The sequence below is a fragment of the Symphodus melops genome, assembly GCF_947650265.1.
Source record: "Symphodus melops genome assembly, chromosome: 1".
NCBI classification, from domain to species: Eukaryota; Metazoa; Chordata; class Actinopteri; order Labriformes; family Labridae; genus Symphodus; species Symphodus melops.
Genome location: NC_136691.1, coordinates 54586353 through 54611564, shown reverse-complemented (window position 1 = coordinate 54611564; position 25212 = coordinate 54586353). Strand labels below are relative to the sequence as shown.

General features: G+C 46.6%; 1 protein-coding gene and 1 long non-coding RNA gene across 2 annotated transcripts in view; one reads left to right on the top strand and one right to left on the bottom strand.

Moving 5' to 3' along the window:
- Positions 1 to 25212, bottom strand: part of LOC306840968 — a 240569-nt gene that overhangs the window by 182608 nt on the left and 32749 nt on the right. The window lies entirely within an intron of this gene.
- ap1b1 (adaptor related protein complex 1 subunit beta 1) overlaps positions 1 to 25212 on the top strand; it is a gene marked incomplete at its 3' end in the record, with an annotated part of 25967 nt that continues 755 nt past the window's right edge. Inside the window, exons 1-22 of the mRNA XM_079359625.1 lie at positions 1 to 88; positions 2358 to 2418; positions 3701 to 3806; positions 3885 to 4020; positions 4778 to 5023; positions 5161 to 5351; positions 5485 to 5706; positions 6092 to 6212; positions 6417 to 6512; positions 7143 to 7258; positions 8219 to 8384; positions 9620 to 9718; positions 10432 to 10691; positions 11472 to 11679; positions 11828 to 11848; positions 12594 to 12623; positions 12715 to 12852; positions 12929 to 13074; positions 13171 to 13300; positions 16917 to 17001; positions 18050 to 18136; positions 18697 to 18863. Of these exons, the coding sequence (XP_079215751.1) occupies positions 2382 to 2418; positions 3701 to 3806; positions 3885 to 4020; positions 4778 to 5023; positions 5161 to 5351; positions 5485 to 5706; positions 6092 to 6212; positions 6417 to 6512; positions 7143 to 7258; positions 8219 to 8384; positions 9620 to 9718; positions 10432 to 10691; positions 11472 to 11679; positions 11828 to 11848; positions 12594 to 12623; positions 12715 to 12852; positions 12929 to 13074; positions 13171 to 13300; positions 16917 to 17001; positions 18050 to 18136; positions 18697 to 18863 (2808 nt within the window). The 5' untranslated portion in view covers positions 1 to 88; positions 2358 to 2381. The remainder of the gene's footprint in view (positions 89 to 2357; positions 2419 to 3700; positions 3807 to 3884; positions 4021 to 4777; positions 5024 to 5160; positions 5352 to 5484; positions 5707 to 6091; positions 6213 to 6416; positions 6513 to 7142; positions 7259 to 8218; positions 8385 to 9619; positions 9719 to 10431; positions 10692 to 11471; positions 11680 to 11827; positions 11849 to 12593; positions 12624 to 12714; positions 12853 to 12928; positions 13075 to 13170; positions 13301 to 16916; positions 17002 to 18049; positions 18137 to 18696; positions 18864 to 25212) is intronic.

The following is a 25212-nucleotide window of genomic DNA, read 5'->3' as shown; positions in this document are numbered from 1 at the left end:
TTGTGGAAACACGGAAGTAAAAAATAAAGTGGGCGGGGACGAAAAGGCCATCATCATCATCACAGCTCCTAACTCAAGCCTGTCCACGGTAAGATGTTTGTGTGGGATTTTCTCTCCAAATTCACACTGAGCCGAGTCTAATTTTAACTCCAGCGCGTGCGCTAATTCGTCGGGTAAGGTTTTAAATCGGGCCGATAGATTAAGAGCTTAACTAACCCGGCAAAAATGCCTCCTTAAGTACGTACTTAGAAGGTCACGTCTCAGCCGTTGCAAGAGAAGCACTTGACAGGCACTGACGGCTAGCCTTTAGCATCACACCACTTTACCTTCAGCTGACACAGACTGCAACAAAACATGCAAGAATGGGCGAATCAGTTATGCGTGAGTAAATCGAGTTTAAGAAGCTTTACGTCACCGCCGCATATTTACGGTAACGACGCTCGAGCTCTGCTGCGGTAACTTCAAAGTAGCCTGATGCTAATCAGCTAGCTGGCTGGCTAACTAGCCAGCTATCTAGCTAGCTAGCCGCTTCTCTGGTTACTCTTTTTGGTTTAGTTGGCGTTTTACCTTCAAGACAGCACGAACAAGTTACTCGCATCGTTAGTCTGTAAATTATTGAAGACTCTGACTTTTAATTTGCGTTTAATATATTGATTAAATGCAAAAATAAAAACCGTCCCGCAGACTGCTAGCTGAAGTCTTTGCTAGCTGTCGTCTCAGTAAGAATATTATTATTTCTGCATTTTAATGTTTTAAATAGTAATGGACATTTGAATATAAGGCCAACGTCAATAACTTTTAGAGCTGAAGCGGTTGAAATCACTCATCGTTTAGTTTAATTCATTTAAAAGTTGGGCCTTGTAAAGTTACACCTGTGATGTGTTTGAATTAAATGTTTACAAAAAAGTTTGAATATGGACCAAAAATTATATCTCTATTATTTTTAACCGAATGGTAGTACATAATATGTACAAGGGGTTTGTTTTATGTAAATAAATGAACAAAAACAAAGTTAAATCCACATGTTAAATGTATCACAGGTGTTCTGTCGAGATGTGCTACCTTTTCAAAACAATACCAGACCGCATCATAAAGAACGTTTTATTAGTTTAACATTCACTCCATCAGAGTATGTAGGTAAAATATTATTTAACATGTCAGGGGGATTTCATCTGGATGACCTGTAATCTCTTAAACTGCTGTTTAAACAAAAGTAATAAGTCACTTTTAAAACACTGGTATATATACTTACTGCATTTGCACTGTAAAAAAAACCTGAAGCATGTTTTTGTTACTGTATAATAAAACTTGTTTGGAAGATTTTTAGAGGAAGTGTACATATAGTTAAACCAGGGGTCTTCAAACTTTTTTTTTTAGGATAAAAAGTACTACTTTCAAAAAATGTAATGGGTCACAAGCTTCTTCTATTCCTCTTATTTATTGTTTTGTTATTGTGGTGTACATTAGCACATAGATATTGATAGATACAGTTTGCAATGAGTAAAGTTTTGTTCATGCATACGGTAGATTCTTTTTATTTTCTTCCTTTTTATTATTTGTCTATTCTGGATTTGAGACCCCTGATAGACGAATAGTCCCTCTCAAATCGTGGTCGCTGTCCGGTAGCACGTATCGATGGGTAGCACTATTAAATATAACACCGGCACTTTTATTAACAGCCAGCTGCATAATGTCAACATGCACATGGAAAATGACATGAATTAAGACAAAAAGAACATTTTAATGTCCTGCTTAAGAAAACGCATAAAGCTGGTTATTATATTATGCAGATGGAGAGAAGACGAGGAAGAAACATAACAAGAAAAAAGGTTACAGGCGTGTAACGAGAGGAGACAAGAGTGCGATGCGGGTTAGAAAAAAACAGTTTTGCAGTGTAAATATATTTTTTGCCAAGTGAATTCTTCAAACGACTGAAATATAATTTTTAAAAAGCTGTGAAGGGAAAACTTGTCTTTTTTTTTTTTTTTTAACTACAGGAACGTGTTTCAAATGTACTCTTAACATGAACACTTGTTTATAGAGAGAGGACTCAAAGTCCACTCAGTTGACGAGAGAGATTTTTGGCCACAAACACGCTGACCAAGATGTCCAAACAGGAGATATCAGTGACTGTTTCCCCCGCCACGATCCATTGTCTCCCTCTCTCCGAAAAGTTCACCCGCTGCCGTTTGTTCAGAAGACGACAGGAATTCCTTTTTATTTCCCTGAGCTTGCACTTCTCGTGTTTCCTGTTGCCCGTTCACGACGCTCCAAGTTTCCACTCTGCGAAGAGATTTCACAATCTCCTCACGTCTCTCTCTCTCTCTCTCTCTCTCTCGCTTTCTCTCTTTTTGCAGGAGAATCGACAATTTGGATCCAAGATGACGGACTCCAAGTACTTCACCACCACCAAGAAAGGTCCGTCAGCTCCCGACTTGTTCAGTTGGCGTCATTGTTGATTGAACATTTTGTGATTACTGTCAGCGTGGTGGAGCTGTATTATTATTGTCTGTATGATTGTAGAGTTGTCGAATGAATTGGAGCTTGTTCACCAGTAAATTAAACTTCCGTCAATATCTGAAACTTCCACTGTGACCCTGAGACAATTAAACAAATCTTCAGCTTTGTTCGGACGTCGATGCCAATAACTTGTGCGTCTCTGGTTATCAGATCAGACATATTGAAGAGATTTAACTGTCCTGCTGTGCTTCAGTTTAAATCTTTGTTTCCGTACACACACGGAGCTGAGAAAACACAAACAGTCCCTCCTTTTAAAACGTGGATTCAGGTTGTTTGTACGGATTGCTTTTTACACAAGAACAGTGACGTTCTCCCAGTTTTTATTTTGCGTCGGCTCAATGTTTTCCCGTGCAGTCTGTCTCGATCATCCTGAAGAGGATTTGGGCTGGATTAGAGGTTTACAGTGCTCGGGGGGGGAATCTCTAAGTAGGCAGACACTCATGGATGGTGTACTGACACTTTTCAGTGTCTTCGTTTTCCAACCTTAATTAAACGTTACAAAGTTTTCTGTAAATAAATCCAAACAAAACTTTTTACTTCAGGCGTCACGATAAACAGGAAGTCTACGACCAAGTTTACCAGTTAAAACTGGTAAATGGGACGGATCATGTTGAAGAGCGGCCCGGTCCGATCCATGAACGGCCAAACTTCCAGCTTATGTAAAGCTGTGAGCATTCGTGAAGTGTCTCCTCAATCAACGTCTTTGTGATTCGCTGTCTCTTTGTTAAAAACATCATGAGCCGTTTTTCCACCGAGCGGGTCGTCTCGGTACGGCGCGCATTTTGCGGCGTTTCCATACACTAATCCCGGGAAAGATTCCCAAATAATCGACCCGTACCGTCCTACTTTTTGGGACCCTTCCGTTGGGGTGCCAAGAATGTGAAGCCGACCCGAAAAGGTGCAGCTAAACACTGCAGTCTGCTGATTGGTCGAAAGAAGTTAGCGTTTAGCGGTTAGCTGTTAGCGGTTATCATGTGATGCTATTACGTAGCGCCTTGGAAACCCAAATCGAACCAAACTGGACTGATCCGTACCGGAATGCTGTGTGGAAACGGAGCATCAGAAACCGTCTTTATCAGGGAGTTTGATTTGACGAGGAGCTGTTTTACATTCATTGCATCATCTTCTCTGTTAGCATGTTGCTAATGTCACATCGTGCTGCGTTTTCTTTTGTGCACAGGGGAGATCTTCGAGCTCAAGGCAGAGCTGAACAGTGACAAGAAAGAGAAGAAGAAGGAGGCCGTGAAGAAGGTCATTGCGTCGATGACGGTCGGCAAGGATGTCAGGTGAGCGGCGCCGTCATATCACACTTCAACACATGGGACTCAGTCATGTGACACCTTTTTTCTCTTCTCTTCTCTCAGCGCTCTGTTCCCCGACGTCGTGAACTGCATGCAGACGGACAACCTGGAGCTGAAGAAGCTGGTCTACCTCTACCTGATGAACTACGCCAAGAGTCAGCCCGACATGGCCATCATGGCCGTCAACACCTTTGTAAAGGTAAAGTCTGTTGAAGCTGTATTAAATGATGCAGCAGTCCGTGCCAGCTGCCGGAGTCATGCTGGACGGTTTGGATCGAGCCAGACAGGAAGTCAGTTCATTTCACAGCCTTGTTTTTGATTCTCCTGGTTCTCCTTCCAGAGGGGACGGGGGGGGGAGGGGGGGTGGAGGTCTTTTTATAAACCAGCTGGCTCTGCTTTGGAGCCGGGTTTCAGGACATCCTACGCGACAACAACGCAACCTTAGAAAGACAAAGCAGCTTCTTGTTGTTCTTCCGTGATGTGGCGGCGGTAGCTCAGTCTGTAGGGACCGGGAGGGTCACCGGTTCAAGTCTGGAAACTGGTTTTGCAGCTGTAGAGGTGCCAGCCCACTTCCTAAGCACTGCTGAGGTGCCCCTGAGCAAGGCACTGAACCCCAAAACTGCCCTGGAGACCTCTCCATTAATGCATGTCACTAGGACCCGGTTTGTGCAGGGATTAATAAAATATGAATTATTATTACGTGGACAGCTGCTGCTGCAGCGGCGCCCCTCCTCTGCGCTCACGATCCAGAACAAAAGTGGGGCAAGGCACGAGGCGTCGGATGGAATCAAACCGCTGCGCTGACGGGTGCTGTAGGAAATAGGCAGTTAATATAAAAGAACAAAAATCTGTGCAATGATGACTTTCATACATGTAAAAAAAAAAAAATAGAATTCACATGTTTTTCTCTCTCTGTTGTGAGATGTAGAAATAATAAAATCCATCCATCCATGTAGGACTGTGAAGACCCCAACCCTCTGATCCGGGCGCTCGCTGTTCGCACCATGGGCTGCATCCGCGTGGACAAGATCACGGAGTACCTCTGCGAGCCGCTGAGGAAATGTCTGAAGGACGAAGACCCGTACGTGAGGAAGACCGCTGCCGTGTGCGTCGCAAAGCTGCATGACATCAACGCCCAGCTGGTGGAGGATCAAGGCTTCCTGGACACCCTCAAAGACCTCATCTCCGACTCGAACCCCATGGTACCCCGCCTCCTCATAAACCCCGTGTTAGCATGCAAATGTTGGACTTGTTACCCGAACAGTCCCCAGCCTTCTCGCTTCTCCTGCAGCCGGTGTCTGTCGGCGTTATTTATCTGTCGTCTTGTCCTCGTCTTCAGGTCGTAGCGAACGCAGTGGCGGCGCTCTCCGAGATAGCGGAGTCTCACCCCAACAGTAATCTCCTGGACCTGAACCCTCAGACCATCAACAAGCTGCTGACGGCTTTGAATGAGTGCACAGAGTGGGGGCAGATATTTATCCTCGACTGTCTGGCGAATTACACGCCTCGTGATGACCGTGAGTCCCAAAGGTGAGAGAGGGCGGGCGGGCGATGCGACGCTGCCGTCGTTAAACTTCTTTAAACTCATTCAGGAAAGAAAAGCCGGCAAACCCTGACTTAACTTCTGTCCTCTCTCCTACCCGGTAACATCGACGCCTGTCAGTATCTGCGAGCGCGTCACGCCGCGCCTCTCGCACGCCAACTCGGCGGTGGTGCTGTCGGCCGTTAAAGTGTTGATGAAGTTCATGGAGATGCTGCCCAAAGACTTGGACTACTACGGCACCCTGCTGAAGAAGCTCGCCCCTCCTCTGGTCACGCTCCTCTCTGCAGAGCCGGAGCTGCAGTACGTGGCGCTCAGGAACATCAACCTCATCGTGCAGAGACGGTAAATCACGTCCTGAGATGACCTCCATTCTATTCGTTACTTATATATATCTATATATATAAGTAACTTATTTATATATATATATATTTTTTTTAAATAAAAAATAAATCATGGTTGGTTGGAGAGGATTGAATCCATCAAACACAAAGTGTACAAATAGGTCGACAACTTTTTGGTACTGAAATAAACCAATTATTGGTTGCCTAAGACTTCTGTTTTTGTTGCCATGGTAACCACATTTATTTTTTTATATATATATTTTTTTTTGATTTTTTGATTTTTTTTTAGAAAATAAATAGCTAGTGTCTGTATGTTTTATTTGTTGTTCACCAGTTAAAAGTGTAAAATGTCCCTAATCGTCAGAAGTGTCGACGTCTCATTTCAGCCCAGAGATCCTGAAACACGAGATGAAGGTTTTCTTTGTCAAGTACAACGACCCCATCTACGTCAAGCTGGAGAAGCTGGACATCATGATTCGCCTGGCATCTCAAGCCAACATTGCCCAGGTAACGCGCACACACACACACACACACACACACACACACACACACACACACACACACACACACACACACACACACACACACACACACACACACACACACACACACACACACACACACACACACACACACACACACACACACACACACACACACACACATTAAATGTAGGCAGTGTTTTTGAAACGCTCTGAATGGCTGCTGCAGGTCCTGGCCGAGCTGAAGGAATACGCCACTGAGGTGGACGTGGACTTTGTCCGTAAAGCCGTCAGAGCCATCGGCCGCTGTGCCATCAAAGTGGAGGTGAGTGGAGATGAACTTTGGAGCTGTTCATTTGGGACCCCGGTATTCTGTAAATATGTAATAATGCAGATTTTTTGATAAAACTTTAAACTCAGTAACTGAAGCAGAAGATTTTCAGTTTTTATATTTCATAAGTCACGTTTCCAACCAGGCGGTCCGCTTCACATCTGTTGGATTTTCTTCCCGACCTTTTCTGGCACCCTTCTTGTCAGGGTGTGTGAGTAAACCAATACGACCCTAAAGGATGAAGCCAGACGCACTGCAGTCCGTTGATTGGTCGAAAGAGGCTTCACTTCCTGTTTCACAGCTGTGATGTAAAACAAACAGGAAGCAGCCTATTTTTAATTATCCTGCAAAGATTGTTTGTTTTTTCTGCTCCAGAGATGCCGACCTTCCTCGGACTCATTGATCTTTGCTTACCGTCACGTTCTTCTTCTTTGTTGAATTTTATTTATGCGTAAAGGGTTCACTGTGGAAAGATCCGGCTTTACAGAACCAAACCGGACCGCTTGGTGGAAACTACTCCTGAGGGAACTGGAACTTTTTTAGTGAAACAACAAAACCAACCCGGCTCCATCTTGGCTCATAATCTGAATATATGACTGAGCTCTCTTCCTCTCTGTTTATTAGCAATCAGCGGAGCGCTGCGTCAGCACGCTGTTAGACCTCATCCAGACCAAGGTCAACTACGTGGTGCAGGAGGCCATCGTGGTCATCAAGGACATCTTCCGCAAGTACCCCAACAAGTAAGTCCGAGTAGAGACATCATCAGTGCTGTCGGTCCTCGGTTCATATGGGGGACGTGGGGGGGGGGGGGGGGTCTCAGGATGACGCTACTGAACTCACAGTGTATTTATAGTATCAACAAACGATACTAGAGGACATTTGGTGAGCAGCTTAATTACCTGCATAAATATCCCACCAGCTGTGCACTGGATATAAATGTCATCACTAAAGGTGACTTCTCCTGAAGATCACCTGCTGTGTTCGCACGTCGGCTCGCCCGGACTTCTTGTGGAGTTTCGTGCGTGTGTGGAGAGGAAGTGAGTTTTTAGAACAAGCAGATGATGCTCCGGATGGTTTCTCTCAGGTCACATTTGAGCAGAGACGAGATTTGCATCGATCCCATCAGACACGCCAAAGAGCTTTTTAAGCATCCCGTAAAATATTCCTCTTTCACTCTGAGCTTAACCCCCCCCCTGCACTTATTGCAGCAGGTCACAGGTCATGCAGCTTCAGCTGGAGAGCGACTCCTGCTGCAAAGCCGACAGACCGGACTCCTGTGTGAGACAGAAACCTCACCCCCACACACACACACACACAGCGCCGAGGAGTCGTGAGTCTCCGAGGGAGCCGCTTTGTGAAGCCTCTGAGCTGCATTAGTCACCACCCACTCGACCTTCTGCCTTTTTTCTATTCTTCAGAAATCCGTCTGCCTCCTCATATTTTATCTTTAAAAACACCACGATGTAAAAAAAGAATGACTTTTTTAAAGAGATCTGAACTAGCAGAAGAATTAATTAACCTCAGCAGAAGAGTCAGCGTGCAGCAGACAAGAGCCAACCTTGAGAAAATGTCATATTAACTATAAACAAACGGAGCACTCGAAGCTATTCACTAAGTTTCTCTGTGTCGAATGAGAGCAGAAGTAGAGACTTGTTGCTCCGTGTTTTTTTGTGCATATTTCAGTGCATGTGTCTTTGCAGGTACGAGAGCGTGATCGCCACTCTGTGTGAGAACCTGGACTCCCTGGATGAGCCTGAGGCGCGCGCCGCCATGATCTGGATTGTGGGAGAGTACGCCGAGCGCATCGACAACGCCGATGAGCTGCTGGAGAGCTTCCTGGAGGGTTTCCACGATGAAAGCACTCAGGTGTGTTTTAGGAGGCTGTGATTTAAAACAAAAAACAAAAAACAAAAAGCAGACCTTTTTTTTTTTTTTTTTTTTAACAGCAGGATGAGTCATTAAAAAAAACCAAAAAAAAAAACCAACTTCAGTTTCTGCTGCTAGAAATAATTAAATCTGCTGCAAAGCACCGTGAGTGAAATAAAATCGAGTTTAACTGCAGCTTCACTCGCAGCCACTTTCTGGTTGTCACGGTAACAGAATGTAAAACTGCAGCGTCAAAAATCTGACAGTTTATAAAATCTGTTTCGATTCCACGCCAACAAAAATAATTACGGGAGTCTCAGGCACGTTGGGACGCCCCACGTACAGCGGCTAGAGTCCCCGGTAGTGGCTGACCTGGGTTCGAATCCGAGCCGAGGTTTATTCCTCACGCTCGCTCTTCAGTCCACTTATCTCTGAATGAAGTCTTTAAAACATATTCAGAAGTCTCAGAGATCTGAAGTAGTTTCATGTTTTCTAACATCTGAATGTTCAGGCGTCTAAATCTTACCGACACTTTTGTGCAACTAAGACGGCGTGCAGAAGTTTGTCATTCCTCCCTTTTTTTAAAACTTAAAACTTTGTGACTTTTTCTAAAGATTTGTTTTTGGCCTTTTGCCTTTATTGTAGAGGGAGGACAGTGGATAGAGTCGGAAAGGGGGAGAGAGAGTGGGGAGAGACATGCGGGAAATGGGCCACAGGCCGGACGCGAACCCGGGCCGCCCGCGTGCGAGGACTGAGCCTCTATACATGGGGTCGCGCGCACTGCCGCTGCGCCACCGGCGACCCCAAAACTTTGTGACTTTTTGAACCTAAATGATCATTTAAAGAACGTTTTTTTGTTTCATTTGACAACAAACCATTTTTGAAAATGAATCGAATGTTTCGAGCTTGATGTGTCAGATGTAACTCGATTCCCGTTTTTAATTTGTCTCAAGATCCCGACTTTTTTTTTCTCGTATCCTCAAAGCTTCAAAATCTCAAAACAAACAGAAACAGGTGCAACTCAACTCATGAGTGTGGATATTAAATGATCCTGATATCAGTCGGAAAAATGAGCTTTATCTCCAGTTTACAAGCTGAATTAACAAGAATGATAACGTGTCAGAAATACGAGTTTATTTAACATGAAGTGGAGACGAAACGATCAGGAAGAACTCCTCCCTCCTGAAGCTGAAAAGGTATAAATGCTCCGTATCCTTTGACTGTGTGTCCTTCAGGTGCAGCTGCAGCTTCTGACGGCCATCGTCAAGTTGTTCCTGAAGAAGCCGACGGAGACGCAGGAGCTGGTGCAGCAGGTGTTGAGCCTCGCCACGCAGGTGAGACGTTTGACGATTTGAAATGTGTTCACTTTGCACCTTCAGCTCCACATTTAAGGATCTTTTTTATTTTCCTGTTGTGCTTAATGACACTTAAGAGTCAGCAGACGGAGACTGCAACGCTTTGAAACCCGCGTTTGTCTTTTAACGGGAGAAACTCGATGTCGTACATTTCCCGCCTCGTGAAAATCCGATAAATTCTTTTAGAAATCCTCAAAACTTTCTCACATGTTGTAACAGATGAATCTCAAACATCAAACATCAGACGAGTTTTTTTTTTTTTAAACTGAAAATCTGTTCCGTTTGAGCTTAAAGCGCTGCCGTGTCCCACGAGTCCTTGAACGCAACATTAAAAAAAAAAAAGAATGGCTGAACTTTTTTTAAGCCTGTTATTTTAAAAACTACTCAAAAAGCAATCGATTTTCTTATTCGCGTCTTTTCACCAACTATTTGTAAAGTTCCTATAAAGACTCAGCCAGTTAAAAGAGTCCATTAATGACATCAATAAAAAATCAATGATCCTCATTTCCAAGTCCCAGCAGCACCAAGGCGGACTTTGTCATATCTATGAATCACTGCTCGTTCCCGGGCCAGAGACAGGAAGAGTCTAACATTAAGTATTAATTTAAAAAGCTCCATGAATAATAATAATCCTTCCTCCTAATGTCTCTCTCTCTCTCTCCCTCCCTCTCTCTCTCTCTCTCTCTCTGAAGGACTCTGATAACCCGGACCTCAGGGACCGGGGCTACATCTACTGGCGCCTGCTCTCCACGGACCCCGTGGCGGCGAAGGAGGTGGTCCTGGCTGAGAAGCCCCTGATCTCGGAGGAGACGGATCTGATCGAGCCCACGCTGCTGGAGGAGCTCATCTGCCACATCGGCACTCTGGCCTCCGTCTACCACAAGCCTCCCAGTGCCTTCGTGGAGGGCAGCCGTGGCGTGCAGCACAAGAGGCTCCCGGGCAGCGCCGGATCGTGAGTCACGCGGCGAGTCGCTGCATATTCAGGCCTTCGTTTAGTTAAGTGGGCCTCTGCAGCCCCCCCAGACTAAATCTGCTGAGTGCTGTCACACTGTGCAGCTGCTGGACTTAGTTCCTTCCTGCCTCTCTCGGTGCATTCACATCTACTTCCCCCTTTTCATTTTACAGTTGAACAACAAATTAGCTCAATGAGCGCAGACGCCAGATTGGAAATGCGTTTATACTTTTCACTCAACCAAGAAGAAAAAAAGCAGAGAGTTTTTTAAAACCTGCTCAAAAGGCATCAATCAACTCTGCAGCATCGCCTCATAATGTAGGAGGGGATGCACCGAGGTTTCTGTTGATAATCTGTGTCACGCGATATTGACCCGGTCAACAAATCGCCCGTCTGTTAAAAAAAAAGAAGAAAAAAAAAAGTGACATGCACAGAGGTTGGTAGCTGAAATCCAGCTGTTGTGTTGCATCAGTTTAGTGCCGTGCAAACGAGGATACGGCAGAGGACGTCAGCTGTGGGACACGTGTGTGTGTGTGTGATGTGATGTCTCCTGCAGGGAGTCTGGGACTGAATTTCCCAGAAATGATTTTTAAAAACTTCAGGATTGGCCTCACAGGCTCCATAAATTTCAACTCCAGAATCCACCTGGATCTCTAAAATGTATCTGAGCCTTTCTAATGAAACCAAATGAGCTTCTTAAAAAATGAATCCAGACTATAAAGATGTTTACGTCTGCTGTGAACAGCTTGGTTGTTTATGATGCATTTCTGCTTTTATTAGCGGAGAGAGCGTTGAAAGCCCCGATCCTGCTTCTGCTGCCGGCGTGTCCGAGGCGCCCCCTGCTGTCATCCCATCCCAGGGAGACCTCCTGGGAGATCTGCTCAATCTGGACCTGACGCCTCCAACCACCACCGGACCTCCAGCGGCCCCCTCCTCCGGCATGCAGCTGGGTGCCATGGACCTTCTCGGAGGGGGGCTGGACAGCTTGGTAAGGGGTCTGAAAACATGATGACAGCAAAGGGTTAAATGTCTGTTTTTCCTCTCGCTCTGCCTTTTGGTGCTTTTTCTTCTTCTTCTGTTTTTGTTTGACTTGTGTGTGTGTGTTTTCCTTCCTCTGTTCAACGCTGCACCTTCAGATGGGGGATGAGTCTGAGCCGGTAACTACATGGGAGAGGGAGAGGGGGGGGGCACAGCAAACCATGTCAGACCCGTTTCATAGCACTCGTTTGGTCCCGTCTGTGTAACTGATTCCATCACATTTCATTGTCGCCGTGTGTTCTCGATCAGCATGCTGTTAAATCTCTGGGCTCTGTCATGTTTCAATCAGCCGCCCATTCCCCTGCGGACGGACACTCCTCAGTCACCTCAGCTCCATCAGTCCCCGTCGCCCCCAGATTACAGCCCCACTGAGGTCGGTTCAGGGGACCACACTAGACTTGTTAAGGCCAGAAACAGCCTAGACCCCCCCCCCCCCCCCCTTCTGTTTGTGACACTGTGCTCCCTTTTTAATAGTCCCACCAACAGTCACATCTTTGCACTTTTTAGTTCCTGTGTCCGTGCAGTTTCGTCTAGGATGCTCCTCTAGTTTAGCTCTTTTTTGTTTTTTTTGAACCAGTTTTGGTCGTACTCAACTTTCTTTTTTTTTTTTTTTTTAATACAACCACCACATTCGACACCTTTTTATGAAAAAGCATTTAAATATAACGTGTTTGATCTCAGTAGTCCAAAGAGTGGAAGGTCAGTGTTTCCGTCCTGTTGTTGCCTGTTTCATCGTAGCTGTAAAATCACAAAGACTTTTTTTTTTTTTTTTTGACCCTGACACACTTCCATCACACCTCTCCAGGTAACTCTAAACAGCTAACCTGTATCTATCGCTCACGTGTGCTTCTCTCCTCCCTCCAGCTTGGCGGAGATCTTGGTGGAGGTACAGCTGTAAGTCTGACTTCCTGTCGTGGCTTCCATTCGCTCCGTTCACGTGACGCTCTCCTGTGTAACAACGTTTTTTTCGCTCTCTGATCCCCAGATGGGTGCTGGATTCGGTGCCGCTCCGGCTACTATGACGGCGTCTTTTGGCGCCCCTGTCAGCGGCGGTCTGGATGACCTGTTTGATCTCGGGGGTGGAGTCGGTATGCCTACGGGAGCCTACAGCCCGCCGAAAACAGTGAGTGTCATCGAGCTGTGACGAACTGTTGGAGCGGCGTTTCAGCGTTTTGATGATCCATCTCGTCTCTGTTCAGGTTTGGCTTCCAGCCATGAAGGCGAAGGGTCTGGAGATATCGGGCACGTTCGCCCGCCGTGCCGGGGTCATCCAAATGGAGATGACTCTCACTAATAAAGCTATGAGTGTGATGACTGACTTTGCCATCCAGTTTAACAGAAACAGGTTTGTTTACTTGCGAAGCCATGAGCTCAGATTTTTTAGTTTTTTGGATTTTCATTTTTTTGACTTTTTCTTTTCTCGGCTTCGTTTCGCCTGCAGCTTCGGTCTCGCTCCAGCTGGTCCGCTCCAGATTCTCACTCCTCTGAGCCCGAACCAGAGCATCGAAGCCAGCCTCCCTCTCAGTACTGTGGGACCCGTTATGAAGATGGAGCCTCTCACGAACCTGCAGGTAACGATTATTCCTCCAAATATTGATTTTTTTTCTGAGACTCGTTTCAAACGATGAACAGTGAAAAAAACACAATTCAGCAAAACAGCCGATAAAACAGTTTTACATAAGCAGACTTTTTAAACGGAGATAAAAGTTTCTGGTAATTCAGTTTGGATTTTTTTAAAATTAATTATATGCATCCATCTTCTGCACACTTACAAAATTGTGTAAATAAAGTTTTTTTTTTTTTTGCACTTTGCACGGCGCTGCAGGACTCAGTGATGTTTGCACGTTTTCTCCTCGTGCATGTGTTGGGTCACCTCCGGGAGTAATCGACCTCCGGCTCGTTGGCTGAATTGGCGACTTTAAAAATGAGGCTGGCTGATCGTCAATGTGTGTTAACCCTTTGATTGACTGGCGATCAGTCCGGCGGGGGGGGCGGGAGTGGAGGGGGGGGTCCAGCCTCTCGCCCAATGACAGCTGGGATCAGCTCCAGCCCCTTGACCGCCGAACGGGAGGAGCAGTAAAGATAATGGATGGCGCTCTCTTTATTGCTCTTGTAGCGGCTGTTTGTTAAACGTTTAAATGATCTTCAGTTATTTAAAATCTCAGGAACTTTTCTGTTCGCTCGTTTATCACAATAACAGATTGATTCATAGAAAAAAAAAACATAAAATATAGAATTTTTTTTTTTTTTTTCCTCCTCCTGAAAAAATGAAAACGATTAGTAAAGCATCCTCCCTGCCGTCCAGTCACACTGTTGAATTCCCATGTTGTGGATAAAACAGAAGTGAATCATAAAGCAGCTGTGATGAGCAGCAGCCACTTGAAAGAGCGGCTGACGGCGGGCAGCGTTTGATCGGGCTGGTTCTTTTAACGGCCGTGTGCAGCTGGAGGGAGGAGATAAGAGCGATGGGAGGAGGAGGGGGGGGGGGGGGGGGGGGGGGGTCATTAATGGTCACACAAAACATGGCTGCTTTGTTTCTCACCGGCTTCTGCAGACCTGCTCACCTTTCTCTCCTCCGCCGCCTCCACGCGTTGCTTTGTGTCCGTTTTTGACTTTTCCCCCCGCGCACGTTTGGTTCGCAGAGGTTTTAGATGTTTCGGGTCCTGATGGTTTAGACGACGTGCCCGAGTGTATATATATATACTCCTCTAACTCCTGATGTGTGGAAGAGGTTTATTTATCCTTGTGAGGCACCAGTAGATGAAACCCTTTCATCACTAAACCGCACGCCGTGGAGGGAAATGTGCGAACTTTGATGGCAAGTTTCACGTTTTTTTTTTTTTCTGCCACTGAGGGGTCGCTCAGAGGTCACAGATATTCAATTTACAGACTTCAAAGGTCTGACTGTGTTTTCACGCGGCCCGCTGTGTATTTCTGATTCTGCAACTCTCAAATTAGTAAAATTATTTTTAACCAAATTTGGGATAATTACAAAAAAAAAAAAAAGATCTGAGGAGCTTAATGACGTCAGAGTTGATCCAGTGGACGACCTGATTCTCAGCTCTTTGTTGTTGAACGTCTGACCGGAGGACTGTAGACGTCGCCTCACTGGTCACTGCAGGAAGTCGATGGCGTCCGTCTCCATGCTGAGGTTAAAATGTTCTCTTAACCTCACGACAGACTGAGAGCTGAGGCGGCCCGATTATGAATAACTCTTATCTGCCTTTTATTTAAAACGGATTGATTACAAAAAAACAAAAAAAACCCCCAACTAATTATTTAATTTTTCTTTGTATTTAAAAAAAACAAAACAATTAATATAAAAAAAAACGAGTTAGATAGATAGATAGATAGATAGATAGATAGATACTTTATTGATCCCGAGGGAAATTCAAAATTCAAGATCACGGACGCCGACGTAGTTATTTAAATATGGGATCCGTTCTAATCTCTTATATTGTACATAATTTTGTGAATTATTTTTAATGTATCTTTTCTAATATTACGAATAATATTCTACGTCTCATCCATCAGCTGGTTGTCTCGCCTTTTTTCTTTTCTTTTTTTTTTTCTTTCATTTATTTATTTAACCTTGAAAACGAGATGTTACATCTCAAGGGGTTTATCCTTTTACAAATAAATACAAATCCTGTCGTGTACTTGTGTTGTATAATTCTCTGTTTAAATCTGTGCACAAAAAAAGTCTGGAGATCACGGACGCCGACGTATCCCGTCAGGAAGTGCCATAAAAAGTGACAGAAAGTTAAAAACATCGTGTGCCATCGTCAATGACTGAATCTTTGATTTGGAAGAATGAAATTAAAGCAGTTTGACACCCACGTGGTGACAGACCCCAGAAATAAGCACAAAGGAGAGAAAGGTGGCGAGGAGGTTTATGGCCAAATAAAAGGAAACACAAGCTGCAGATTTAAACAGCCGAAGAAGAAAAGTAAAACATGAAAACAAACGGATTCCTTTCATTCAGAGTGAAGTGTCCTTCGCTGTGAGGGTACAAAATGTTCCCGTCCTGACAGTAAAAGTCACTCGTGTGTTTTACGCAGCACAAACACACGACCGTGTTCTTTTAGTGTGATAAGAGGACGCCGCTCTGTGTGCTCGCCGCGTGACGCACCGACACCAGGAATAAGACCGCCTGATGAATTATTCACCGCTCCTTCTGCTCTCCTCCGGCTGAACTCGCCTTTCTTTACTCAGCACTTCAGCTGGATCGATGTCACTCTCGCACACTTGTTCACTTCAGGCGCCTCCGTCATACCGCCGCCGCCGCCGCCGCCCACCAGGGTCTATAAACTGTCGGAGCTCAGCCCGGGGAGAGGACAGTCTGAAAACATGATTCTGTTTGTGTCACAGATTCACGCTGTCACGCCACTCTTCTTCTTCTTCTTCTTCTCTGTTTTAATCATTTTATTGTTGTTAGTTTGAGTTCCTCCTCGAGCGCCGCTAATGTGAAGAAGTTCGCAAAACTTGGCGTGAAGTGACCCGGCGTTGGTCGTGGAGGACTTTGATTTGTTGATGTCTAAATAGATGTTATTAGATTGTTTGATGCACGATTTTAAGATTCTGGTATCGTGACGAAGCGAGTTCAATTTTAATATTAATCAGCAAATAAAGTGTCGTGTTCGTAAGTTTATCAGTTTAATGACACCTCACTACTGATCCAGAGAATCACTTTTATTATTATTATTATTATTATTGTTGTTGTTGTTGTTGTTGTCGAGCAGATGATGAACAAACATGACAGGAAATATTTCCACTCTGCGATTCTGAAATCATAAAACAAACGATCGATATCAACCTGCTCAGTTTGATTTTGAACTCTGCCATCGGCTCTAAATTTCCACAATCAGTGCATCTCTCGTATTTCCCTTTTTATTAAACGATGCATTCAGATTATCATTCCCAGTTGAAACCTTGTGTGTGTGTGTGTGTGTGTGTGTGTGTGTGTGTGTGTGTGTGTGTGTGTGTGTGTGTGTTTCTGTGTTACAGTTTGATGACAGGAAGTCGTGTCATGCATGCAGATTTTCATCCTCTCGTTCAGTAAACGCTGCACACAAACCAGCAGCGATGCCTGTTCTCCTTAAAGACCACTTGAGAAGTAATTACCATGTATTGCTTCTTGTCCCCCCCCCCCCCCCCCCCCCCCTCTCTTCCCCCCCCCCCTCACAGGTGGCTGTAAAGAACAACATTGACGTGTTCTACTTCAGCTGCCAGTACCCCATCAGCATGCTGTTCGTGGAGGACGGGAAGATGGGTGAGTGTCACTTGGATAAGTCTCTGCTGACGTCAAAGACTCCAGTCTTTCTGTGCTCTGCACTCTTCACCTGCTTGAATTATAAAACCTCCCCGAGTCTGAGACGCGTCTTCCTGCTTGTACTGCTCAGGTTCTCCTAACCTGTGCTCCTGTGCCAGTTTTTGCTCCTGTGTGTGAGTTTCTGTTTGATTTATTCTGTGTTTGCATTTTTTTTTCCCCGTGGCGAGCAGCAGGAAGGCTGCCAGAGGCTCAGCCGCAGCAGGAGACCCTGTGTTTAACGTGGAACCACTCGCACACTACTTTCATATTTAGTGTGTATCAGGGTACCAGCAGAGTCCTTTAAATAAAGTCCTTTAAAGGGGACGTACTGTGTCATGCAAACACCATCAACATGTTTCTAACGTGTCTCTAGTCTGTCAACAAACCCCCCAATCATGAGGAAAGTCCGTCCTCTCCGTCTTCTACCTGAAAATTTGAGCTCAAACAGGCCGTTTGGAGATGTTCCCTCCATGACATCACAAAGGGCAGTAGCCCCTCCCCCCCAGGTGGGTGACACTCCCACAGCTAGGTGTTTGTTCTGCCCTCTGAGTCTGCCTTCTCACCGTAAACAATAGGACATGGAGCCAGAAAGCAGCGAGTACACCCGAGCCCTTCCAGAGAGGGGGCGTGGTCAGACACAGCTCATTTACATATTTAAAGCTACAGACACAGAAACAGCCTGTTCTGAGCAGGGCTGAAATAGAGGGGTTTTTAAAAAGGAGGATATGTGACCTTTACATCGTCTTTTCTCTGCGGTACAAAACTGTCCTGCCGATGTCGTCGTCTTCTTCTTCTCTGGCTAATTAACGTTTATTGATTTTGAACAAGACGAGTGATGAAGTCGTGAATCACACCACTCAGGACTTTATTGATATTTTGTCTTTGTGTGTATTTACAGCTCCTGTTGTTTTTTTCCTAGTACCGTGTGTGTGTGTGTGTGTGTGTGTGTGTGTGTGTTTTTTTTTTCTGTCTTTGGACTCATCCTGTGATTTGTGTCTCCCGCCCGCAGAGCGCCAGGTGTTCCTCGCCACATGGAAAGACATTCCTAACGACAACGAGTCCCAGTTCCAGATCAAAGACTGCCACCTCAGCTCAGGTGAGGAGGATGGGAACGAGATCAGAGCGGCGCCATCTGAAGGATGTGGCTGCGGACGCTCGCTGCTTGTTAACGCCTGTGAATAATCCCAACAGGCCTCAAATTCACAGCTCATGAATCAAATCGTATCAGCCGCGGTCCTTTTTTTATTCATGGGCGGTAATTTAGTTTTTACACGAGCGCGAGAGGAGCCGAACTGCTGAAGAATTCCTAATGACGGTTTAATGGAGATTTCCTCCTGCAGATTTAAACATCAAGACGCAGAGTTTCACATCCTGCCGAGTCTGAGCAGAAGAGACTTTTCTGAATTAGTGACTCGAGTCGGCCTGGAGTGACATCGGGCATGAACTGATAACTTGCAGGATTGTTAGTCTGGGAGTTTATGCATGGACATTTTCAGCACACAAGGACTCATATAAAAGTAATAAAGATAAATTAACTTCACTAAACCACATGCAAGGGGAGAATATTTGAACATTTTTAGGGCTCTGGGAAAACTGCAGATATTTGCACAGACGTCAGGGATGTTGATCGGTTTGTCGTGATTGCTCTCTCCACAGACGCCGCCTCCAACAAACTGCAGGGCAGCAACGTCTTCACCATCGCCAAGCGGACAGTGGAGGGTCAGGACATGTTGTATCAGTCCATGAAGCTCACCAACGGCATCTGGGTGCTGGCCGAGCTGCGGGTGCAGACGGGGAACCCGAACTACACAGTGAGTTTATGGGCAGACGAGCGAACAGAACGCACGATAATAAAACGAGAAATAACGAGAAATAAAACGAATCTCCAGCCGAACGTTTCCTCGGATCCACGAGACCAGCTCGTTAAGTTACAGCTCCCCCGTTAACTTCTCACCCATCCGATCGACCGGAGGAACGTTCACCCAGAACTGGGGTCTGTTTTTTTTTTTTTTTTTTTTTTTTCTGTTTGACCGGATCACGTGTTCCCGACTCGGTCGTATGGATCACGGATCAACTGTGTGCGCGCTCGTGTGTGTGTGTGTGTGGGTGTTAGCGCTAAAGTGTCTGTGTGTCAGAGAGAGGAGCAGGTAGCTGCAGCTACATTAAACATGTTTTATACACATAGCAAAGTTTTGATGACGCAAAAAAAAAAAAAAAACTTAACAAAGCCTCGAGGCAGCGAAAATTCCTCGATGAATTTTTGTATTCGAGTTATTCGAGGAATCGTTTCAGCTCTAGTCTAAATGTAGCTCCAGGATTAAAGATCCACTCTGCTGCTGGATGTGTGCTTTCTAAAAGTCTGGGGACTTCGGGGACCCGGGCATGCGGCCCCTGCAGTGCTGAGTGTCTCTGGCTTTTCTGGGACTGAAGATTGTTCCCACTGTTCTTCGGTCGGCAGGTTAGAACACGCGCGGGGATCGACCTTAAAAACACACGTGTAAACCCTGACCTGCCTCGGATGACTCACATGTTGAAAAGCGGGTCTGTTCCCTGCATGCTTCTGTTCTGCTCTCGAGTTCAGAGTCGAGCGGCTGACATGTTGAATTAAATCAACGCAGCTGCAGCTAACGGCTAACGGCTAACCGCTGTCATGACCGAGAGCGCCGCGAATTAAAAGACGGAGTGACGGAGCGGCGGCTGATGTGAGCGAGCGGAGACGTGACGGAGGCTGGATGATTGTGCGGTGATTGAAGTGTGGCACTACGACTGCTGGTGTGTGTGTGTGTGTGTGTGTGTGTGTGTGTGTGTGTGTGTGTGTGTGTGTGTGTGTGTGTGTGTGTGTGTGTGTGTGTGTGTGTGTGTGTGTGTGTGTGTGTGTGTGTGTGTGTGTGTGTGTGTGTGTGTGTGTGTGTGTGTGTGTGTGTGTGTGTGTGTGTGTGTGTGTGTGTGTGTGTGTGTGTGTGTGTGTGTGTGTGTGTGTGTGTGTCACTCTGCAGAATGATGGAGTGCACGACTAGTCGGGAGTGATGACCTTGATGCGACTCTGCCCCCCCCCCATCGCTCCGTCTGCTTTTCAGACGATGTTTTTATTTGAAAAGGTGGCGTTCACGGTTTTTTGTTGCAGCGTCTCCGTCGATCAATCAATCAGAATCATAAAGATCGTTTTTTTTTCCCACATTGACGAGTCTGTTGCATCATAATCCCGCCTGGAATCTGTCGCTGAGTGACGTCAGACGGGTCGGAGCTGCTTTTAGATAAAACAGTTATCTGCCTGCATCAGACGGGGTGTGATGTTTGGAGGGGGGGGGGGTGATGTGGCGAGGGGGGGCGTGATGTTTGGAGGGGGGTCATGATGTGGCGAGGGGGGGGGTGATGTTTGGAGGGGGGGTGTGATGTTTGGAGGGGGGTCGTGATGTGGCGAGGGGGGGGCGTGATGTTTGGAGGGGGGGTGTGATGTTTGGAGGGGGGTCGTGATGTTTGGAGGGGGGGCGTGATGTTTGGAGGGGGGTCGTGATGTTTGGAAGGGGATCGTGATGTGGCGAGGGGGGGCGTGATGTTTGGAGGGGGGGCGTGATGTTTGGAAGGGGATCGTGATGTGGCGAGGGGGGGCGTGATGTTTGGAGGGGGGGGCGTGATGTTTGGAGGGGGGTCGTGATGTTTGGAGGGGGGGCGTGATGTTTGGAGGGGGGTCGTGATGTTTGGAGGGGGGTCGTGATGTTTGGAGGGGGGTCGTGATGTTTGGAGGGGGGGTCGTGATGTGGCGAGGGGGGTCGTGATGTGGCGAGGGGGGGTCGTGATGTTTGGAGGGGGGTCGTGATGTTTGGAGGGGGGTCGTGATGTTTGGAGGGGGGGGTCGTGATGTTTGGAGGGGGGGTCGTGATGTTTGGAGGGGGGGTCGTGATGTTTGGAGGGGGGGGTCGTGATGTTTGGAGGGGGGGGTCGTGATGTTTGGAGGGGGGGTCGTGATGTTTGGAAGGGGATCGTGATGTGGCGAGGGGGGGCGTGATGTTTGGAGGGGGGGCGTGATGTTTGGAGGGGGGGTCGTGATGTTTGGAGGGGGGGCATGATGTGGCGAGGGGGGTCATGATGTTTGGAGGGGGGTCATGATGTTTGGAGGGGGGGCATGATGTGGCGAGGGGGGGCATGATGTTTGGAGGGGGGGCATGATGTTTGGAGGGGGGGCGTGATGTTTGGAGGGGGGGCGTGATGTTTGGAGGGGGGGTCGTGATGTTTGGAGGGGGGGGTCGTGATGTTTGGAAGGGGATCGTGATGTGGCGAGGGGGGGCGTGATGTTTGGAGGGGGGGCGTGATGTTTGGAAGGGGATCGTGATGTGGCGAGGGGGGGCGTGATGTTTGGAGGGGGGGGGCGTGATGTTTGGAGGGGGGTCGTGATGTTTGGAGGGGGGGCGTGATGTTTGGAGGGGGGTCGTGATGTTTGGAGGGGGGTCGTGATGTTTGGAGGGGGGGTCGTGATGTGGCGAGGGGGGTCGTGATGTGGCGAGGGGGGGTCGTGATGTTTGGAGGGGGGTCGTGATGTTTGGAGGGGGGTCGTGATGTTTGGAGGGGGGGGTCGTGATGTTTGGAGGGGGGGTCGTGATGTTTGGAGGGGGGGCGTGATGTTTGGAGGGGGGTCGTGTGGGTCGCTGCACGTCTCTCCATCATATATAAAATCCTTGAAGGTTTATCTCTCGCGCTGCAGCAGGAGATTCATCGAGGGGAATCGTCACGTTCTTGTTGTTTTTCGAGCGTCTATTGTGTGAAGCGTCGTCCTGCAGGGAGCCGTGTGCATGTTTTATTTCCTCACTATTGATGCGTGGCTCTTTTTTTTAATTTCCCCTGAGCGTCAATAACGGCTGTAATCTCATTAATCCAGGACGTTACTCGTAACCGTTTGCAATCTGTTCTCCCTCCGCCGCTTTGATTTCTCCTGAATTTTTAAAAACTTCGAATCGTTCCCACGTGCAGCTGGAAGGAAAGCTCTCCATCTTCCTCCTCCTGTGCGTTGATCATGAGCTGGAGAGCGAGGCGTGCTGCGTGTGCTCGTCCCTGCTCTCTCTCTCTCTCTCTCTCTCTCTCTTCTTGGCTCATAACAGCCGAGCTGCTCCAGCCTTTTGTCGGCTGCTATTCTTAGACCTGCAGGAGCCAAATCCTGCCATCTTCTTGTTTTTTATATCGTCAGACAAAGACTGAAGAGCATTTTAAAATGATGATGAATATTTCTGTTAGTGGAGACGAGTGGCAGGAGCGCCGCTGCTTCCACATGCGGTTTAAAGAAGTTTTTATTTTTCCTTGAGATCTGAGTCCAGCTGTCGGGATGCGTCCCAGTTACTCCTCACTGGGTTTGAGTCTCACTTCATTTAAATAAATAAAAAACATCAGGATGACGAGGTGGAAGTTGGTTTTGTTCCACTGAAGGTGAGAAAACGTGACCAGGTTGAGTTTACATCATTCTGACTGTAAATGTAAAATAATATAAATGTGCTTTGTTTATACGGCGCTTTACAACAAGTCCAAGAAAAAATAAAATCCAATTTATTAAAAAAAACAAAAAAACAAAAAAAAAACAATTGAATGAAAGTAAAATAAGATAAAAGTGTCACCATGCTGCTGGGTAGTAAAAACCATATGAAATAAATAGGTCAAAAACATCAAATTGCAGAATTCTCTGTTTTCTTCGATCGGTTTGAAATGTTTTGAGGCGACGTCAACGAATTAGTCCATTTTTTAAAATTATTTTAGAGATTTAAATGTCATTTAAATTCTAGGTATTGTACTTGTAAAGACATCGTGTCGAAGGAGACAAGAAGCCGTTGAAGTCTGACCTTTCAAAATAAGAGTCTCCTCCTCGGGCTGCTCGTCGACACGTTTCGGCTCATAGATGTCGGGATGATGATCGCGCAGTGCGTCGCTCTCTCTGCTGCAGAGCAACTTCTGAAAGGTTGTCCCAGACTCTGCAGTGCTTTCTGCTGAACACACACACACACACACACACACACACACACACACACACACACACACACACACACACACGGATGTTTCTCGTTCCTAACCTGTTAAAAACTAAGTTTCTTTCTCAGGAGAACATGAAGCTCCCTGTTCTTGTTTTATATTCCTGTTCTTGTTTCTTTCCCGACACTGCTGATGATGTTTTAAGTTGAACACACAGACGCAGCAGCAGCAGCAGCTCTTCTAATAGCAGCTTTTTTCCCCTCATGCTGGCAGCAGAGCAGCAGCATGCATTAGTAAAGAGCCCGGAGTGCTCGGAGGAAACACTCGACACCTCTTCCCCTCTGCAGCTCGCTGGTCTCCAAAACAACCCTCTCCATCCCTTTTGTTTGATATGAGCATTCATGGAGGAGGAGGAGGAGGAGGAGCTCTGTTTCAGAGGAACCACATCGTGTTATTTCTCTCTCGTGTCTTAAACTGTGACTGAAATGTCAAATGAAACAAAACAAGACTTTTAAGCATTTTTCTTAAAAAAAAAAAAAATTCTTATTGACTTATTGAGTCCAAAACATCCCGTGAGCTAAATCCCAGATGTTGTGCGGTGTGTTTAAGTCTCCAGCTGATGGTCGGAGAGGAGCTCCAGCTGATTGGCTGATTGACCACGGAGCGATTAGACGCAGCGACGCCTAAAATGAGTCGTGCATTTTAGACTTGGATTTGTTTAAATAGAAAAACGTCCCTGACAAACGTGAGGTCACATTTTGTTGACCCCCCCCCCCCTTGTGTCTGTGAAGCGTTGAACATGTGATCTCTGACATCATCAGACACACGGTTGGTGTTTCACTCTCATAGACTTTACTCTGGCACGCTGCCAACGCCGCTCTGATGACGCTTTTATTTATTTAACCTTCGAAGAGAACGACGAGCCGCCACGGATTCATCTCCATGTCATGTCCCTGACGGGGGGGGGGGGGGGGGAGGAGAGGAGAGGAGAGGGAGAGGAGAGAGAGAGGAGAGAGGAGAGAGAGAGAGAGAGAGAGAGAGAGAGAGAGATCAAACATGCAGGATGCTCCCTGAACACGCGTGTGTGTGTACCTGCTGTCCTCAGCACACTGACTGACCCTCAAAAGTTTCCAGTGGAAAATATGCAACTCTGAGAAATGACGGAAGGCCGAGTGTAAGAGACTGACCCTGTGTGTGTGTGTTTCTGCGTTTCTGTCCATCGGTCTGCGTGTGTGTGTGTGTACACACACGCTGTAGAAAAGCCCAGGTTGTTTCCTGTCTTGTGAGTCATGCGGGTCGTTAATGATCAGCTGCTTCACACAGCAGCAATGAAGACGAGAGCGTCGACTCGTCCTGATGTCATCACCTCCAGCTGCCTCGTGTTCGCTCACGTCAGCGTGACGACCAGTGACGTGAACCTTCTCTCCCCGCTGACCCGGACTTCAAAGAGTGTGTGTGTGTGTGTGTGTGAGGATCACTCGCTGTCTGATACGAGCCAGTGAGGAGACTTCAAACTGAAAAATATTTTCCCAACTCAGAATTGAAAAGTCGACTCTTCCAGTCTTTTTGACCGGAGCAGCAACAACATCGGACGTGTCGCTGCAGGAGCTGGGAATTGAACCGCCGACCTTCCTCTGAGCCACAGCCGAGCCATTCACATGAACGAATCACTCCGTCTCATTAATCCTCCTGAACTCTTCAGACTGAAGCTCTTTTCAAAAAGTTTTGTTGTCATTTCATTTCAAAGATGCGTCGGAACAGCTGTGACTCCATTAATCACGATTTTATCTTCGAGCGCTCCTCTCTCTCTCTCTCTCTCTCTCTCTCTCTCTCTCTCTCTCTCTCTCTCTCTCTCTCTCTCTCTCTCTCTCTCTCTCTCTCTCTCTCTCGCTCTCTCGCTCTCTCGTTGACCTTTGACCTGTTGGACGGAGGCCCAAAGCTTTTCACAGCTTTGGGTCAGGAAGAAGAATCAAGCGATGAGGAGCATGTGGGTCGCTGACCTGTTTCCACTCCCTCCAGGATTTCATTGACTGTTTTTTTGGGGCGGGGGGATTTTTGCGGACTAAAATTCCTGATTTCGCGGCAGCTTTTCCCAAAACATTTGCAATGCATGTTGCGATGTTTTTTTTTAAATTATTTATTTTGTTTTTTGTTTTTTTTTACAATTAAATCACGGCAGGAAGCAAAAAATTGCAAAAATAGTTTTTTGTTTGTTTGTTTTTT